This window comes from Palaemon carinicauda, chromosome 15 (genome assembly GCF_036898095.1).
Source record: "Palaemon carinicauda isolate YSFRI2023 chromosome 15, ASM3689809v2, whole genome shotgun sequence".
NCBI classification, from domain to species: Eukaryota; Metazoa; Arthropoda; class Malacostraca; order Decapoda; family Palaemonidae; genus Palaemon; species Palaemon carinicauda.
Window position 1 is genome coordinate 138,852,410 of NC_090739.1, and position 20,502 is coordinate 138,872,911.

General features: G+C 44.6%; 1 protein-coding gene across 3 annotated transcripts in view; it reads right to left on the reverse strand.

The window, feature by feature from the left end:
• The window catches only part of ssp3 (short spindle 3), a 177,572-nt gene extending 157,070 nt beyond the window's left edge, over positions 1-20,502 (reverse strand). For all 3 annotated transcript variants that reach the window (XM_068388744.1, XM_068388742.1, XM_068388741.1), the window contains exons 1-3: positions 20,397-20,502; positions 16,611-16,677; positions 5,355-5,463 (exon numbers count right to left, since the gene is read on the reverse strand). In XM_068388744.1, the coding sequence (XP_068244845.1) occupies positions 5,355-5,463; positions 16,611-16,652 (151 nt within the window). In that variant the 5' untranslated portion in view covers positions 16,653-16,677; positions 20,397-20,502. The remainder of the gene's footprint in view (positions 1-5,354; positions 5,464-16,610; positions 16,678-20,396) is intronic.

Sequence of the window (20,502 nt, forward strand, 5' to 3'; positions counted from 1 at the left end):
GGGAGACCGCAAGGGGAGTTCCTCCACACAGACTGATCTCTCTTCCTCCTGTGTCGTCTCCGACGTTCCTCGCTTGAAGGGCCCGAAGGATCGAGCCCCGATGCGGATCCAGGGTGAAGGACTAGCATAGGACCTCCTCCATGTCCAGTGGGGACCTCAACGGCGTCCTTGGTACATCCCACGCCAGCGGATCCCTCCGCAGCTGAAGCGCCTGAGGCCTCTACCCATGAATCTGGTGATAAGAAAAAAGGAACATTATTAGGCCACATGGGGTCCTCCGCCGAGACGCCGTCCCTACGAGAGAGACGTGTCCCTCGGACCCCCACACACTCACCTGTAGGCGCCTGATCTGCCCTGAACAAAGAAGGTTCCCCCCACAACATCTCACCCTTGGGAAGGAGGCACCAACTTCTTACACTTCAAGGACTTACCTCGTCCCCTACTCTGGGTAGGGGAGAAGAATGCACTCAACCTGCCCCCTCTCCTGCCGACGTCGCAGGGGAAGACATGCTAGTTTCCCTAGGAGACCTCTTCGAGTCCGTCTTCATCGTGCCGCATTCTGACGGCGAACTGGCTTTGACAAGAAAGCCCAACACGAATACCCGGCTCTAGGCCCAGGACAACGGCGATCGTACTCCAAAGCACACACAGAGATCGCTAAACCCAAGCATAAAGCAAGGCAAAGCACTAAAACGCCAATAAAAGCACAAAGGAACGATCCTAAAAGAACACAGATAAGGCACTAATCACTCGTGAAGGAATCGAGACCATGTAGTAACTACATAGTAACGCGCACAAAGGGGGTCGCACAGAGAATAAGGAGCGGTGTGTGTGAACACAACGCGACCAGAAAACATACTGGGGAGAGCTTCTCAAAGACGGGCGACCTGCCTGGGCAATGCCCCCAGGTAATGTTATTTCCCGTTATTCAGGACAGTATAGAACATGGAAGTAGGGGGAAACTACGTAAAAATCTGGTCGTCGGAGAGGAGTTACCAGTAATCTCCTATAAAGTGTTTCAAGGTAAGTCTCTGTGTCGGAACAAATATATGTTTTGTCAATAAAAAATGTGAAAGAATAAATATATTATAAAGAATCGTTTTGGTAAGTCTAAATTTAATAACAACATCCGCCGAAGTCAACGACAGCAGCTTGTTTTCGGATGCACGCTTTGTAATTTTGTAATTTTTCACATATTTTAACACAAATTGGAATAGATTACACTCAGCATAAGTTAAACATGTTATTATAAACTTTCTCTGAATACCAGAACTTACCAAAAACATGGAATTAATAAAACCCGATATTTGTGAAAATTTATGGGGAGGTAAAAGAACAGCCTGTAGCGGCCTGGCGGAAAAACGATCCCTTCTGACTCGTAGACGCAGTTTGTTTTTTTCTTTCGTAATATAGTTCGGCCTATTCCTTTCAGTTTAAATAGTCTTACATTGTTTCTCTTCGTATTATTTTGCTTAGTATTTTCCCACATTCCTGTTCCTCACCTAATATCTATCTATTTTCCCCGATATCCCTTCTTTCATATATGGGATATCCGCACTACGATTCCTTATTTCTTATCCTCTGTCGAAAGTGATGGCTTGAAGGGAAGCGCGTGCTAGTCTCATTAAAATAGTGTAGAGGCGGGAATAAAAAAAATACTATGCTTAATATCAGGTTTACAGAATAGGTTATACTTGCTACACAGCATAAAATTTATGTTATTATTATTTACATACTTACTGACGTAAGATGCAAAACATAAGGAATCGTAGTGCGGATATCACATAGGCCTATATGAAAGAAGGGATATAGGGGAAAATAGATAGATATTAGGTGAGGAACAGGAATGTGGGAAAATACTAAGCAAAATAATACGAGGAGAAACAATGTAAGACTATTTAAACTGAAAGGAATAGGCCGAACTATGTTACGAAAGAAAAAAACAAACTGCGTCTATGAGTCAGAAGGGATCGTTTTTCCGCCAGGCCGCTACAGGCTGTTCTTTCACCTCCCCATAAGTTTTCACAAATATCGGGTTTTATTAATTCCATGTTTTTGGTAAGTTCTGGTATTCAAAGAAAGTTTATAATAACATGTTTAACTTATGCTGAGTGTAATCTATCCCAATTTGTGTTAAAATATGTGAAAAATTACAAAGCGTGCATCCGAAAACAAGCTGCTGTCGTTGACTTCGGCAGATTGTGTTATTAAATCTAGACTTACCAAGACGAGTCTTTAAAATATATTTATTCTTTCACATTGTTTATTGACAAAACATATATATGATGGAGAAATATAGGTTAATAAGTAAGTTTCAATTCACATTACTTGGTAATCATTCGAGAACAATGAAGGTGTTCGGACAAAAATACTTCCGACCAATCAGGTATCAGGAACCTTTCCGACCTAAAAGGGCACCCCTGTGAGTCAAGTGCAAATATGCACCGCTATAAAAAATAGACTATAGTAGGTCAAGACTGTAAGGAGGCCCCCAAACTGCTCCTAGAGTTCTATTGATTCCCACGAAGATTCTAGGTCTGAATCCAAGTTTGAGCTTACATTGGGACAGAGATATCTTTACACACAAAATAAGGAGTTTCCCCGATGGAAGAGAGACCAAAAGGTATATCTGGGTATCTTTCTGCATGTGGCTATTAAGGCACAATCAAGATCCCACTGATTCTCGATGTCTTCAGCCAACTGTCAAGTAATTGAGAAAAGAGGGGTAAAAAGTACTCTCGAAGATGTTGGAAGTGATCTTCTAACTTTGACCGACAGTCTGGGACTGGCAGGATCCCACAAGTTTCCTGCTATACTGTATGGTGAGCAGGAAAGGAATGGTGAGAACTTGAGTCTTTCCGCCACGAAAAAAATGTGGAGACAACATAAAAACCCTACACTGGGACTCATTCTGAAAGAAACTTGCACAGCTCTAAAATGTCTTCTACTCCAAAGAGTGTACCTGTTTTAAAAGGGTTTGTGACTGGGGCCCCTTTGTAACCTTGAACACAAATGGAACCATTGTCAATCATCATCGCTATTATATCCTCTATCAAACCCTTTGAAAAGCTTACAAAGTAATATCAATGCAAGCATTACCAGTAGGTTGAAAAGCAGGTGTATTCCTTCCGTACATCATATCCTCTAGTTATGAGGAAATTCAAGGGGGCGCCTCATCTCTCCTCCGATTTGTCTGTGGATTATAAATTGGAACAATAGAAGCAAAGCTGGGAGGTAGCCATTTGAACTAGCCTTAGCATCAACAAAGGAAGTCTCAGAAGGCACTGTCCTTGTTGATCTGGAAGGTGTGTAGGAACAGCTACATTTACTCTATTTGTACGATAATTTGCCAGGGAGACCCCAATTGCTGTCATGCTATAGAACTTTCTGATATATATCAATCCACAGATAAAATCAGTACTTCATTAGACTAGTACCGAGTGATAAACAGCATGACTACAGTATATTGATTTCTAAAGACTTCAGTTATGTCAAATATTTTCCATCTTAACAACTGAGCAATTTCGGACATCATTTCATGAAGGATTTGAAACTTAATGCTTTCCATATCTTGCTTTATGTTTTACTTTGCTGCTGTATTAAAAATTTTTTTGCTTAGGAACAAATAATAACCAGTAACCTCAAGAAATAAATAAACATGGCAACTTAAGTTTTTCTCCTATTATTATTATTATTATTATTATTATTATTATTATTATTATTATTATTATTATTATTATTATTATTATTATTATTATTATCATTATTATTATTACTTGCTAAGCTACAACCCTGGTAGGAAAAGTAGAATGCTAGAAGCCCAGGGGCTCCAACAGGGAAAATAGCCCAGTGAAGAAAGGAAACAAGGAAAAATAAAATATTTTAACAACAACATTATACAATAAACTACAAAAACTTTAACAAAACAAGAGAAATTAGATAGAATGGTGTGCCCAAGTGTACCCTCAAGCAAGAGAACTCAAACCCAAGACAGAGGAAGACCATGGTACCGAGGCTATGGCACTACCCAAGACTAGAAAACAGTGGTTTGATTTTGGAGTGTCCTCCTCCTAGAAGAGGTGCTTACCATACCTAATGAGTCTCTTCTACCCTTACCAAGAGGAAAGTAGCTACTATACAATGATTAAGAACAGTAGTTCCGAAAAAAATTTCAACATATTCTTAACTATTACACTAAAGATAAACAGAAGTTCAGTATACGTAAACAGCATCCAATTTTAGGCCAAAATTCAAAACGCTTACAGGAATGCCTCTGTCAAGAAATACTGTACTGTATGGAGATTGTATCTTTGACAAACAGGCATAGACTTCAGTAAGCAAAAACCCTTGTTGTTTCTACTGTTAATATTACTGAAGAAGCCTAGTGGATGTTTAAGAACTTCTGACAATCTAGTGATGACCAAATTTCATCTAAAATCTTAATTACACTGCCAAAGTTGATATATATTTGAACACATTCATATTCACAAGAATGAAGTCATTATTTTAAAAAAAATTAATTACTAGTACATATGCTTGACTTTAGCCCTAATATTTGGTATCAATTTTTACATTGAATTTCAATATCCATCAATGTACTATACATGTATCAGTATTATACATTTCTACAGTTTCCTTTGTTTTTCTCTTTACATTTCTGTAGATATCAATATTTTCAATTTTCGAGAATATTGTCGATTTTGGATCATCATCTTGTGAAATAAAGCCTACAAGACTACAGAGCATGCTCTCTCACTCTTAGCTTAACATTCCTAACTTTCTAAACACAAACTGTACACCTCTAAAATTCTTAATTTTTGTTATGGAAGTCAGTGAACTAGATGCCACAACAAATATGAGTTACAACAATCACCACAAATGTTAAGTACCTGTATAAACCATATTGGAGTTCAATTAACCATAATAGCCTACAATAAATGAAGAAAAGCCACAAGTCTGTGACCCTCCAGATATGTCAACTCCTGTGACCTAGATACCACCTGATTTTTATTGGTTATGAAGTCCCCCCCCCCTTTTAAATGTTATATAATTATTCAAACACAGAAACGCTATCTATCTAAATTTTTCTATAATAACTTTTTCAATAAGACTTGATGTGTGCTCTTTAAGACAAAAATTTCCCAGCCTAACAATACATATGGTACCCACATACTACTGTACTTAGTTCAACAAGATTATCCGTACAAGTAAAATGCTTTACTATCTTTGGGAATTATACAAAAAGGATAAGGAAAATATCTTTGAAAACATAAAAGAAAACCTATGCTTAAAAAACGTCTGGATAGAATATGCAACCCAATTCCTTTAGCAGATCATAAGCTCAAAACACCAACCATTCTCTGTAGGTGGTGGATCTTGGAGAGGCAGGGAGTATGCCACTAGGTTACGAGCTTCTCTTCCTTCCTTCTGAAGCCGAGCCTTTACTCGCTCCACTACCTCATGCTGTAAGTAAAGGTAAGATCACCAATGAACCAGTACTGTATATCACCATACAAAGCACAAAACCTTGGGGCCGCATTTAAAAAAATAATAATAGAACAGCTTTGCTAGTCCATGCATGTGACATTCAAACTATTCCTGTACCAAAGGAACTTCATTTGCTTATATTCAACTTTTCATGTACAAAAAGGAACTTCATTTAGGAATATAAAAACTATTCATTTACCAAAGGAACTTTTTTTGGGATGCTAAAAGTTTACCTGTACCAAAGATACTTTTTTGGGGACATTCAAACATTTCATGTATATACCAAAGGAACTTTATTTTGGGGACATTCAAACTTTTCATGTATATACCAAAGGAACTTTATTTTGGGGACATTCAAACTTTTCATGTATATACCAAAGTAACTTTATTTTGGGGACATTCAAACTTTTCATGTTCCAAAGGTATTTCATTTTGGGGACATTCAAACTTTTCATGTATATACCAAAGGAACTTTATTTTGGGACATTCAAACTTTTCAAGTACCAAAGGTACTTCATTTTGGGGACATTCCACTTTCATGTACCAAAGGAACTTCATTTTGGGGACATTACAACTTTCATGTACCAGAGGAACTTCATTTTAGGGACATTCAAACTTTTTAAGTACTAAGATAACTTCATTTAGGGACATTCAAACTTTTCATGTACAAAAGGAACGTCATTTAGAGACATTCAAACTTTTCATGTACAAAAGGAACGTCATTTGGGGACATTCAAACTTTTCATGTGCCAAAAGAACTTCATTTTGGGGACATTCAAACTATTCAAGTACATAGATAACTTCATTTAGGGACATTCAAACTTTTCATGTAAAAAAGGAACTACATTTTGGGATAATTCAAACTTTTCATGTACCAAAGGAACTTCATTTTGGGGACATTTCAAACTTTTCATGTACCAAAGGAACTTCCTTTTGGGAACATTTGACATTCAAACTTTTCATGTACCATAGGAAATGACAAATTCGGAGATAATTTGTATTTTTCCTAACCATACAAACCTTAGCTATTTACATAGGGTTTACTTTCGGCGTAGCTGAAATGACGAGCCATTAGATTTTAACGAGGGTTAAACTACCCCCGCGCTAGTTAGCACGGGGATAGGGGAGGGGTAGCTATTTACATAGGGTGACTTACCCTTAGGCAGGGTGGAAAGTTCCCTGCCTTACTGGCTTACCCGGGGACTCAGAATCCGAGTGAGCAGCACTCAAGAAAAAGAGTCCCTGCGCCTCGCAAGTTTCTTGCTACGCAAGAAACAAGCGGCCTACATAAGTTGTGTGTGGAGAAATAAAGTGTGACTCATCCTAGGAAGTTGACCTGAAGTCCTTTATATGGAATTCTAGGCTAGGACGTCCCCATACCACCTCGTCAGGATATGGGGGACGCGACAGTATTATTCTTAATACTAGGAACACAAGGAAGCATGGTTTACCTGCAGAGGTTTGAGGTCAGCTATGCAGAGACCCAGAATGCTGCATTCCCCAAGAGAGGGGAGGATGAAGAAAGAAGTAAGGGCCAGACATACTCTTTCATTCACGCAGACTAAAACCGGGTAACGGTGCCCTCAACCTACTGCTACTTGTCCATTAAGGAGCCTGAGGTTAGACCAGCTGTTGTGCAGCCACCACAGGGCCGATAGAAAAAGTATCGAGGCTCCTGTGGGTCACGTCCTGTAGGTAGTGGGCTGTGAAGGTCGTTTGACACTTCCAGACCCCAGCTTGTAGCGCCTGCGTCACAGAGAAGTTTCTCTTGAAGGCCAGGGACGTGGCGATGCCCCTGACATCATGTGCCCTAGGGCGACGTGACGGAGGGGGGTCTGGATTCAAGGCATGATGAATGGTCCGTCGAATCCAGGCTGAGATGGTATTCTTGGTGACCCTCCTCTTCGTCATTCCCGTGCTCACAAACAGAGCTTGCACGCGGGGACGGACCGCAGCTGTTCTCTTCAGATAACGTCTCAGACTTCTTACTGGGCAGAGTAGCAGATGATCTGGGTCATCTGTTACGGAACGGAGACTCATAACCCTGAAGGAGTCAAACCGTGGGTCCGGCACTCCAGGGTTCTGAGTCTTGGCAACAAACTCAGGGACAAACCTGAACGTTACCTCCCCCCATCCCCTTGAATGGGCGATGTCATATGAGAGACCATGAAGTTCACTGACACGCTTGGCCGAAGCCAGAGCGAGTAGGAATACCGTCTTCGAAGTCAGGTGTTGGTCAGAGGCCTGGCGTAATGGTTCGAACGGGGGTCTCTTCAGAGCCCTGAGGACCCGAACCACGTTCCATGGAGGAGGTCTCACTTCCGACTGAGGGCAGGTAAGCTCGTAGCTTCGTATGAGTAAGGAAAGTTCCAGCGAGGAGGAAATGTCTATTCCTTTCAGCCTGAAGGCTAGGCTTAAGGCTGAGCGATAGCCTTTCACCGCCGAGATCGAAAGGCGCATTTCCTCCCGCAAATACACGAGAAACTCTGCTATTGCTGGAATAGTGGCATCGAGGGGAGAGAAACCCCTCCCACGACACCAACCACAGAAGACTCTCCACTTCACCTGGTAGACCCCTGCGGATGACTTTCGCAGGTGTCGAGACATCCTTTCCGCAACTTGTTGCGAAAAGCCTCTCTCAGTGAGGAGACGCTGGATAGTCTCCAGGCGTGAAGCCGAAGCGATGCTACGGCTTTGTGGAAGATGTTGCAATGTGGTTGTCTGAGTAGCTCGTGTTGTGGGAGAAGCTCTCTCGGGAGTTCCGTCAGGAGCTGCAGAAGGTCAGGGAACCACTCTGCATGATGCCATAGCGGAGCTATTGAAGTCATCGACAGGTTGACCGATAGTCTGGTCTTGTTGAGCACCCTCCTCATCAGACAGAACGGGGGAAAGGCGTACAAATCGATGTTGTCCCACCGTTGTTGGAAGGCATCTTGCCAGAGTGCCTTTGGGTCCGGGACTGGGGAGCAGTACAGCGGCAGCTTGAAATTCAAGGCTGTCGCGAACAGGTCCACTGTCGGGGAACCCCACAAAGTCAGGACTTTGTTGGCTACTTGAGGATCCAAAGACCACTCAGTACTCACTATCTGCGAAGCTCTGCTCAGACTGTCGGTGAGCACATTCCTTTTGCCAGGAATGAAGCGAGCTGATAAACGTATCGAGTGGACTTCGGTCCATCTCAGTATCTCTACTGCTAGATGGGATAGCAGTCGTGAAAAGGTACCTCCCTGCTTGTTGATATAAGCCACTACTGTGGTGTTGTCGCTCATCACCACCACGGAGTGGCCCGCCAGGGTCTGTTGGAACTGTTGAAGGGCCAGAAATATGGCCTTCATCTCTAGCAGGTTGATGTGGAGGTACTTTTCTGATTCTGACCATAGGCCTGAGGCCCTCTGGTTCAGAACGTGGGCCCCCCACCCTTCTTTTGATGGGGTCTTTTGACTGGCCAGACAGTACTACATTGGATCCTCCTCTCTGGTTACGGTTCATTTTCCCTTTGCCTACATACACACTGAATAGTCTGGCATATTCTTTACATATTCTCCTCTATCCTCATACACCTGACAACACAGATTACCAAACAATTCTTCATCACCCAAGGGGTTACTGCACTGTAATTGTTCAGTGCCACTTTCCTCTTGGTAAGGGTAGAAGAGACTCTTTAGCTATGGTAAGCAGCTCTTCTAGGAGAAGGACACTCCAAAATCAAACCACTGTTCTCTAGTCTTGGGTAGTGCCATAGCCTCTGTACCATGGCCTTTCACTGTCTTGGGTTAGAGTTCTCTTGCTTGAGGGTACACTCGAGCACACTCTCCTTTCTTATTTCTCTTCCTCTTGTTTTGTTAAAGTTTTTATAGTTTATATAGGAGATATTTATTGTTGTTACTCTTCTTAGAATATTTTATTTTCCTTTTTTCCTTTCCGCACTGAGCTATTTTCCCTGTTGGAGCCCCTGGGCTTATAGCATACTGCTTTTCCAACTAGGGTTGTAGCTTAGTAAGTAATAATAATAATAATAATAATAATAATCCGAAAACAGCATCAAATCCGGGGGAAGGACGAGAAGATCCACTCCCTTTCAAAGGTTGTCGTCGGTCAGCCATAATTGCAGGTCCGTCCGTTCCGCAGGTCCTATCGAGACCAGAGACTCCGGGGAATCGATGCCTTGATCCCACCGGGACTTGAGCCACCACTGCAGGGATCTCATCCTGAGGCGGCCATTGGGAACTAGACGGGCCAAGGAGGCTAGGTGACCTAAGAGACGTAACCAAGATTGGGCTGGAAGGTCTTCTCGACTGAGGAAAGGCTTTGCAACCCTCCTCAGCCTTGCTATCCTGTCGTCTGATGGAAAGGCTTTGTGGAGATAGGTGTCTAATAACATGCCTAGATATACCAGTCGTTGTGTTGGGAGCAGAGAGGACTTCTCGAGATTTACCATGATCCCTAGATCTTGGCAAATTCCCAGAAGCCTGTCTTGGTGTCGAAGAAGGGTTGACTCAGAATCTGCCAGGATCAGCCAGTCGTCCAGATAACGGAGGAGACGGATGCCGTTCCTGTGCGCCCACGAAGATATCAGTGTGAACACTCTGGTGAACACCTGGGGTGCTGTGGAGAGACCGAAACACAGCACCTTGAAATGGTAGATCTTGCTGTCTAGGCTGAATCTTAGGTACTTCCTGGAAGACGGATGGATTGGGATCTGGAAGTACGCGTCCTTCAGATCCAGTGTGCACATGAAGTCTTGCGGTCTCACTGCAAGTCTGACTGTGTCTGCTGTCTCCATGCTGAACGAAGTTTGCTTGACAAATTTGTTCAGGGCTGAGAGGTCGATGATGGGTCTCCAGCCTCCAGACGCCTTCTTTACAAGAAAGAGTCGACTGAAGAAGCCTGGGGAGCCGTCCACGACCTCCTGGAGAGCATCCTTCTTGAGCATGGTCTCGACTTCTGCCCGAAGGGCTAGCCCCTTTGCCGATCCCATGGCATAGGAGCTCAATGACACTGGATTCGCTGTCAGGGGAGGTTGAGATATTATGAATGAGACGCGATATCCTTGTCCGATCACAGAAACTGTCCAGGAATCGGCCCCGCGTTGCTGCCACCTGAGCACGCAACTTTGCAGGCATCCACCTACAGGTGAACACGCAGGGGGATTGCCAATCCTAGCATTTGCGGCCTCGGCCGCTCCTTCTAGGATTTCTGCCTCCCCTGGGGGACTTTCCGCCCTTCTTGTCTTTGACAAGAAAGGGCTGCTGTTTAGACACCTTGGTCTTAGCTGCCGGAGCCTGCTTCGGTGTCCTGCGAGGCTGCTGTTGCTGTTGAGGAGCTGGAGGTTTGTAGGGCCGAGATGTAAGGGCCTTCTGGAGGAGCGAATCATGACTCGTCTTCCTCCACCTTTCAGCTGTCCGTTCTATATCCTTAGGCTCAAACAGGTTTCCTCCAAGGATGGAGGAATGTCTGACCTTGCTGACATCCACAGTGGGGACCTTCGGGTGGAACCTCTCAGTCACCGCATCACGACGCTTTAGAATCGAGTTAGCCCACAGGTTAGTGACCTGGTGAGCCAAAAACTCGATGGAGCGCGTGCCCGAGAGGAGGGAGGTCTCCAGGGCCTTCCTATTACTCTCCTTGGACAAGTCCTCAGAGCGCAAAAGGATGCCCAGAGACCCTAGCCAGACATCCAGCCACGAAGTGGCCTGCATGGCACACTAGAATGTCACCTGCCGGGCATTGAGTTTCTCTAGAGAGAGACCTCTGGTGAGCTCTTCCACAGAGTGGTGGAGGGGAAGAGCTGAACAAGATTCCTCCAGGATCTCGAAGTACCTCCTCTGCTGAACGCAAGGAAGTGGGAGGAGCTTGTTCCCGGCAGAAGAACGGCTGGACGAGGCGAGCTCGGAAAGCTGGCCCTCGACCTTGTCCCTGGCACTCTTCACCCCCTCGGATCATGGCAGGGCTGCAATGGCCTTGGGGGGCTTCTGAATACCATAAACTTGGTCCAGGACCGTATCCTTGCCTTCGCGGGGGGCGGTCTCGGGGTCCTTAAAACTATTGAGTTGCCTCATAAGATTAAGGACCTGCCAGAAGGCGTGCTCTGACTCGCGCTGCTCTCTTCCTTGTGGACTGGCAGCTAAGTCTCCTGTCCCCAATGGCTCTTCTTGGGGGGACACGCGGACGTTCTCCCGGGGTACGGTTGGCTCTGGACGAAACCTCGAAAATGACTTGGGTATCGTCTTTGAGTCCTTGGGCTCCCTCCTGGGAGGGATACAGGACTCCAGCAAAGAGGTCTGGAAGGTCCCTCCTACGCGAGACGTTTCTCTTCCTTGAGGTGGGGTTCCTCCCATTGGTGCCGTGGGAGAGTGCCTCACCTCTCTGGATTCTCCCGAGGACGGGAAAGGTTCGTCCGCAGGAGAAGGAGAAAACGGCTGCAAAGGGGAAGGGGCCTTCCTGAAGGACCTCTTGGGAGCCAGCTTAACCCTGGGAGAAGTTACCACGAAGTCCACTCCTCTCCTTCTCTTCAGCGGGGGCGAGGGAGCCTTTGGTTTTAGTCCCAGATCAGCGAGGGCTGGCTTCATAGCCAGCACGACCGCTTTCATCAGGGAACCAAACCAAGGCTGGCGGCTGACTGACGCAGTGTCAGCGATTCCCGCTGGAGGGAAGGGGATCGGCTGATCCTTAGGAGTGGATACTACTGGGCCTGCCTGAAATGAAGAAAGGGAAGAAGAATGTTGCCTGGACCTCTCCAATGAATCTTCCTGCTCCTGGACGCGTGCTCGGCGCTTACAAGATGGCGATCGCGAGGACGATCTGGAAGCACGCGGCCCCGGCCACTCGCAAGGTTGGGCGCGCTGCGAAACCCGGCGGGAATCGCGTAGGGGGTCGCGCTGGCAAAATCGCTGGGTCGCGCGCGGGCGCTGGGTCGCACGCGGGCGACCGTTGGCGCGCGGGCGCTGGGTCGCACGCGGGCGACCGTTGGCGCGCGGGCGCTGGGTCGCACGCGGGCGACCGTTGGCGCGCGGGCGCGCGGGCGCGTGGGAGAGATGGCGCGAGAGCGCGCGGGCGAGTGGACGCGCTGGTGAGGGGGCGCGTGGGCGCGCAGGCGCGCAGGCGAAGGTGTGCGTGAATGCACAGGTGAGGGTGTGCGCGAGTGCCCGGGTGATCGCTGGCGATCAGGAGAGCAAATGCGCGTAGGCGATCGGTGGAGCAAAGGTGAGTGTAAGCGCGTTGGCGAGCGATGGCGCGTTGGTAAGAGAAGGCGCGTTGGCGAGCGTTGGCGCGTTGGCGAGCGATGGCGCGTTGGCGAGCGATGGCGCGTGGGGCAAGTAGGAGACCGACTGCGCACAGGCGAGTTAGCGAGTGGGCGAGTCGGTGACCTGTGGCGATCAGACGTGTGGGCGCGTTGGCGAAGGATCGCGCGTAAGAAAACGCTGGCGCGTAGGATGGCGCACAGTGGAGCGGAGAGAAGTTGCCAACTGGGGCGCAGGGCCAGGGGGCGCTGATGTGCTCGAAGGCGAAGGCTCGTGGGCGGGCTCAGGAGTCGACTCGTGGGCGGGCTCAGGAGTCGACTCGTGGGCGGGCTCAGGAGTCGACTCGTGGGCGGGCTCAGGAGTCGACTCGTGGGCGGGCTCAGAAGTCGACTCATGGGCGCGCGGGCGAGCATGCACTTTAGAAGTGCGCACAGGAGAAAACGCACGGTGGTGCGTAGGCAGCGGTCGACGCCAGGGGAACGCTGGCGAGGCAAAGGATCAATGTCCTTGCCTGCGCCCAGATCCGAAGGTCGTGGGCGCGTGGGCCAACGTTGGCGCGCATCAGGAACTGGGCGCGCAGTAGTGCGCTGATAACAGGAGGTTGACAGCGCTCAGGAGACTGTTGACGCGCAGGGACAGAAGAGCGCTTGCGTGCAGGCGAGCGCTGGCGAGCAGGTGAACGCTGGCGAGCAGGAGAGCGTTGGAGATCAGGAGAGCGCAGGCAATCAGGGGCCCGTTGGCGATCAGGAGAGCGCTGGCGATCAGGAGAGCGCTGGCGACCAGGAGAGCGCTGGCAAGAAGAGTCTGATGAATCAATCGCAGGAGAACGCTGGCGAGCAGGTAAGCGCTGGCGATCAGGAGAGCGCTGGCGAGGAGAGTCAGGTGACTCTTCAGCAGGAGAGCCCTTGCGCGCAGGAGAGCCCTTGCGCGCAGGAGAGCGCTGGCGAGCAGGAGAGCGCTGGCGAGCAGGAGAGCTCTGGCGAGCAGGAGAGCTCTGGCGAGCAGGAGAGCGCTGATGAGCAGGAGGGCGCTGGCGATCAGAAGAGCGGTGGCGCTTGCGCGCTACTGACGGGCGCACAGGTGAAACCTGGCGCGGAAGAGACTTACCCACATTGTGGGATAAGCCCTTCTGCCCCAAAGGGACCGGTGCTTGAGTTAACAAGGAAGATCTAGCAGGCGCAGGAGATCGCGAACGATCTGCGGAGAGGTCCAGTGATGTTACTGCCACGGTCTGCTCCCGACGAGAAGAATCCTTTGCAGGGGACGACGAAGATGAAGACCCGAAGAGAAGGCGCCTCTTAACTCCTTTGTAAGAAGAAGGAAGGCCTCGGCGGTGAAGAGGAGGGCGAGCCTTACGGCGAAGACGACCTTGAGGCAGGGTATCACCGTCGTCGGTCCTCCGAAGAGGAGTCTCTGTTAGTGCACTCCCCCGAGGGGAAGGAACACCCGCAGGAGAGACCGTTGGACCCAGCTTTCCCCTCAAAGGATGTTCGGAGGGGGGAACTGAGCCTTCAGCAACATCCGCCAACAGTAGCAGCTGGGGTTTGACCCGACCCGTCGGACGCCTCTGCCACAACAACGTCGACAATAGCCAGAGGGTCTACCTCTGGTATTACCGGCGACTGTTGGACAGCTGCCCCTAACTGGATCAGATCAAACAGGGCTTCCTTGGAGGGTGAGCCCTTAAGCCCCAAGGAAGCCCAAAGCTGGAAAAGATCATTGTTAGATACAGTCTGGTCATAATCAACAAAATCAATAATGTCCTCCCCCGGAGGAGGAGGGGGAGCTGCCTCGCTATGGGAGGCAACGCCCTCTCCCGAACCCCGAGATTGGGAAACAAAAGAAGGACCTACGCTACCACTCGGCGGCCTCTCACGAGAGACCGAACGAGTGGGAGCTTCGGAGGAGGTTCGGGCAACGGAAGAAGAGTCCTTGGAGCCTTCCTTCCCCAAGGCAGTCCTTGAGGGAGAACGGTCTCGCTTAGAACTCTTCTTACGCCGCCGGGCAAACCTCTCCCACTGGGAGGTAGGCCACTCCCTACATTCCATACAAACATTATCACTTTCACACCGTTGACCTAGACACTGCGGGCAAAGGGTGTGAGGGTCTGTATCGACCGCCGACCTGAATGTTCCATAGGGGCGGTCGGGAAGTCCAGGGCATTTCCGCATAATGGGAAGAAAAGGTAGAGGCCAACTTCAAACACACAACTGAAAGAAAAAGAAAAACAGATTAAGGCTGTCAAATATGTGAGGACGAGACAGACACGTCTGTACATCGTCCGAGCCAAAAGTGAAGTGAGGCAGCTCACCGGTGTGTGGGGGGGAGGGGTAGCTAGCTACCCCTCCCCTACCCCCGTGCTAACTAGTGCGGGGGTAGTTTAACCCTCGTTAAAATCTAATGGCTCGTGATTTCAGCTACGCCGAAAGTAAACCCCATGTAAATAGCGTGGTTTGTATTTCGGTTACGGAACAACTTCAGTTTGGGGGCATTCAAACTATTCCATGTACCAAAGAACTTCATTTTGGGGACATTCAAACTTTTCATGTACCAAAGTAACTTCATTCGGAGAACATTCAAACTTTTTATGTACCAAAGTAACTTCATTTGGGGGACATTCAAACTTTTCATGTCACTTTGGTATGTAGTGAAACATGAATTGGCAAAACACACAAGCATCACCACTATCAAGAAACTAAGAATCATTTAATGTGCTAATACTGTACATTAGTTTATTCAAAATTTTTTAAAACAAGAACTAAAAACTCCAGTACTGTAAGCCACACCACTTTTATGTTTGGGAAACAATTCTAAACCAATTTAAAGTATTATCCTTTAAAATTATACACCCTCCCCTCATCAATTTCCCTTAGAAAAAAAAAATACTGTATATATTTTACATTTACAAAGAACCCCTTTCAGCCTTTTGAGTCCATAAAACCTTTGTGAGAATGAGAAATAAAGCTAAGAAATGATACAAACAAATGGGAGAAGCGTAAAAATAAGAAATTCTCTCTAGAAAAAAAAATTACTAATCGATGTACAATATACAAATTACAAAACTCATAACTAGCCTAACACATCAGCAACGACACAATAAATTAATACTTCAAAAAGTTACTCCTTATTGTGATCAGTTATTCATAGAATCTGTAAACAACTCCAACATTTGGAAAAGAAGCCTAACAAAGATAAAAACCAATACACTCTCCATAAGTAAGTCTAACTATAAATAAGGCCAGGGTCAACGCTAATTCTGGTGAGATGATGAAAAAATCTTTTTACGAGTGTCTTCATATATCTGCAGAGCAAATTTGGTTTTTTATGATTGGCTAAGCATAATTACAACTACTGCAATAAATAAATAAATAAATAATTACAGTACAGTATAAGCTATCTGGCATCATACATTAACACAATGAGCTACATTTCTCAAAGTGAAAAGTAAGAGAATGAAAAGCTAAAGGCAGAAAGTAATGTAGCTTAGACAAAGGGACACTGCAAAGGACTTTCTTCACAATGCTATTTTTAAATTTGGTTGCCTATAAAATAATTCTTAAAAGAAATCACTTAATAGTTTCAAAATCCAAATTCTACATAGGACAAGTCCATGCATCAAAACTTTGGTAGTTGTGTTTATAAATTTAAGCAATAACAGTCATTTTAAACTTATCTTACAAGTACCTCAACCATCTCAATAATGCAAAATTACAGTAATGTTATATTAAATTATTTACATCTATTTGCTCTACCACATACTGATTATCGTTTCAAGTCATGATGAAAACTATCTAAAGGTTAGAGCACACAATACTTTATAAATTTCTTCAAAGATGAGAAAATTACAATAAAATTGAAATTCATTAATCTCAAATAACTAACCTGAGAATCTGCAATGAGGTTCTCACCGATTCCCTCCTTCATGATTCTGGACGCATGGTTGAAAAGTCTGGAAATTAGGCAAAATCTCTTGTAAGAAATCGGAAGTGAAGCAACCCATTAATTCATATCATGTATAAAATGTAGGAATACACATGAAGAACCTCCTAATAGAAAACATTAGATTATGTACAAACAGTAATACTATACACGGCATAAATATTTTCTGTCATAATTATGTACAGATGGTAATAAATTGTAAAAGTTGTATATCCTGTTAAACAGGGTATAAATAACTTAATTTTCTAACACAGTGAAAGTGAAATGTAATAACAGGTAGGTGAATGACCCAACCACTCACATGATGTAGTTAACCCACTCTTAGGATACACCCTCATCAGTTACATAAATTTCTAAAAGAAATAAATACCTTTTTAAAGAATTTTGTATTTTTCCTAAATATAGAAACCTGAGTCCTTTAATATAAGGACTGATTGAAGCCCATCTGGAACTTGGCAGTTAAAAACTTAAAGCTCCGCCCCTTCTTCAGTTACACTGAACAGTGACTGATTGCATCTGAGGCTTTAGAGGGAAAAATATAATTTATTTTTTAAATTTGCGATTTGTTCCTACACAAATACAAATCATCGTCCTTTAAAAAGGCTATGCACCTATTTTCAGCATGCTCATTAGTGTTATCATCATCACTGTATAATCAATGTTTACCGAGTTCTCCATTAATATGACTCATTCTCGTAGCTATGATCGGAACTGATAAGGTGCGGAGCGCAGCATCCTAGACACCTAGAGAACCAGGGTCGAAAATCTACCCAAGCCTAGAAAACCTAGAACACAATAGTTTGATTTTGGAGTGTCCTCATAAAAGAGCAGTTTACCATAGCTAAAGAGTCTCTTCTACCCTTATCAAGAGGAAAGTAGCTACTGAACAATTGCAGAGCAATATCTAAACCTTCAGTGGAGAATATTTTTTGGTTACCTTAAGTGTTGTCAGGTGTATGAGGAAAGATTAGAATGTGTAAAGAATAGGCCAGACTATTTGATGTATATGTAGGCAAATTAAAAAAGAGCTGTCACCACAGATGGATCCAATGTAGTCCAAGTCCAATCTAGCCAGCCAAAGGACCCAATAACCCTATAGCGGTAATATCTCAATAGATGGTTGGTGCCTCGGCCAACCTGGTACTCTGAACTGTTCTAATATAAATATCTTGTGGGAAATCCATATTTTTCAAATTATAGATGTTTCAAAATTTTATATGTTATGACTGAAAAACCACATTTTAAAATGTTCAACAAGAACATCACCTAACCTAACCTAGAAGCTATCCTTACTTAGTTATGTACCAGGAGGTTATGTCCTTGCAACCCACACTTGGACCGCCGTATCCGGGATGTTTGTGTGATAGCGGTCACCTGTATGACTGATGACGGCCACGAGGGTAAGCTAAGAATACGGCAGTGTAAGGGGAGTCACAGGAAGGCGTTAGCCACTCCGTTAGGTAAGTAAGGACACGGCTTGTAGGGTAGGTTAGGTGGGGAAGGAGTTTAAGTTAAGTGGTTTTTTTGTATAGAGGTTTTGCAGAATAATGGACACAGTTTTTGTTGTAGAACAGCCATGAAAGACTAAAAATGGGAAGAAAATTCCCATTTTCTATGCACAAGGGAGGAACTGGCCACTGATATATAAAGGCTCCCTGTATCCTTATCTTACCTTAAGGCTAATGGTAATTCAATACAATAGCTCCGCAACTAATAATTTTTTTTTTTTTTTTCTGATGAATTACTTGGTGCTTTATCTAAAGCTGACCTTTTTTTTGAGGAGGAACAGTAATTTTTACCCTATTTGTTAACCTTTCCAATCTTGGGGGACCCCCAGTAGGAAACCAGGGTTTTTGGGTGGGGAACAAATTAAAGATTCCGCTTTAACATATGAATAATGGCAAATGTAGAATTAGCAATGAACAAGGCCAGCAGCTGACCTAAGCAAACATCTAACCTAACCTAATAGCCGTACCCTTGCCTAGAGGGGAGGGGCGAACCATGCAAACGCCCCTTACACAGCCATATTAAATATACGACAGCCTAAAACCCTTTGTGTACTTCTTAGGTTGAAGGGTAAAGGTGAGCTGCACCTTTCCGACTCAATACCCAATGCGCAATAACCTTACGAATGAATATGCACCAATCATTTACAGTTTTGTGAGAAATTCTTTATTAATTTTCAACAAATTTATAACTGAATTTAACACTAATATAATTATATAAAAGTAACAAATTAGATTCTATAACTAAATGAGACTTTCCAAACCAAAGTTCCCTTAAAAATGGATACGTAAAAACTACACCTTTTTTCACTTTCTTCTTGTTTTTCAATACAACATGGCTTCTGTCACACCGAAATGCATTTTTGTTAATTTCAAATCGGCACTTAGAACCACAGGTGGAGCAAATAGTGTCACTTTCCCCTTTTAATATCACAGTAACCTTGGCAGTACTTTATTATCTTTCGATGTTACCACAATAATGCAAAACAAAATTTTTATAATTTAAATAACAATTGAGACAAGAACTTGGGAGATAATCCACAAAAATTCATGTCAAAGTAGATGGTAAATGAGAAACCGCACTCCTCCATGGCTCTCAGAAGACTGAAAAATTAGCAGTGGAAATTGTGTGAAAAGCGTCGAGAAGTGTTCAGTTTCCTAGTAAAACTGTCACCTGATTGGGTATTCAAGTCATGTGATTCTAGTTTTGTTAAAATGCTAGTCCCAAGTAAAATGTGGATAATCATCATTGGTTAAAAACTGACGTTTGGGTGACGTCTTGCTATATAGAAAACAGTTGATGATGTAATAATGACAATTTAAGTTTTTAATGTACAAATGAACAAACAACAACTCAGTCTGAAGAGGAATTTGACAGAGTTATGAAGTCGAGGGACTTAGTTTTTTCCGGAGGGTCAAATTTAATTTTGATTTTTAAACCACTTCTAGACCTAGCGCCACTTGGATTTATATATCAAATGAAACCTTGGACTTCTTTTCAGTGAAAGTACTTAGATTAGATAACTTGCCGGAGGAGCTATTGTATAGAACTACCAGCCTAATTCTCAAGGCTGTTTCATAACCGCTCCTAGTTCTTAACAGACAAACTAGGTAAAAGGGAGCCTTTGTATATCAGCGGCCAGTTCCTACCGCGCGGATTAATAATGGACATCAACTAATAAACTTTCACCCCTAACCTACCCTACAAGCCGTGTCCTTACCTACTTACCTAATGGGGGCTAAGGTCCCCCCCAGCGACCCCCCTTACACTGCCGTATTCTATGTTAGCCGTAATAATAATACATACAGGTGGCCGCTATCATACATAAACCCCAAATATTGGTTTACAAATATTGTACAGGACATGGCACATTAGGCTCGCTAAATTCCAGACAAGTTCACGTAGCCTACCATAGGTAGGTTAGTGAAGGCTGGGCCTTATTACCCTTACCGTCTTACAGAAGGCTAAATGGTTCGCTGATGAGCGTTCTACACAAAAGATAACTACATCAGTACATAAAAATGATCAAATAAATAAATAGATAAATTAACTCTTGTAATAGGATAAGCCCATCGGGGCCTGACCTTGGCAATGAATCATCCTACCCTGGGGTTTCCTGGTTCATCATATAACTATAATGATCAATAAGACAGAGATCGTGTAAATCATATTAAAATATCAAATATAAATTCAATTTAAAATTTACGTGAAATTGTTACTTACATAGTATATCTTTTTTTTTAAATAAATCAGGTGTTTGTTAGCTGTTTTGTTTGGGGACGGATGGATTGCTACACATATTTACCTTACTTTACACTATTGCCACATC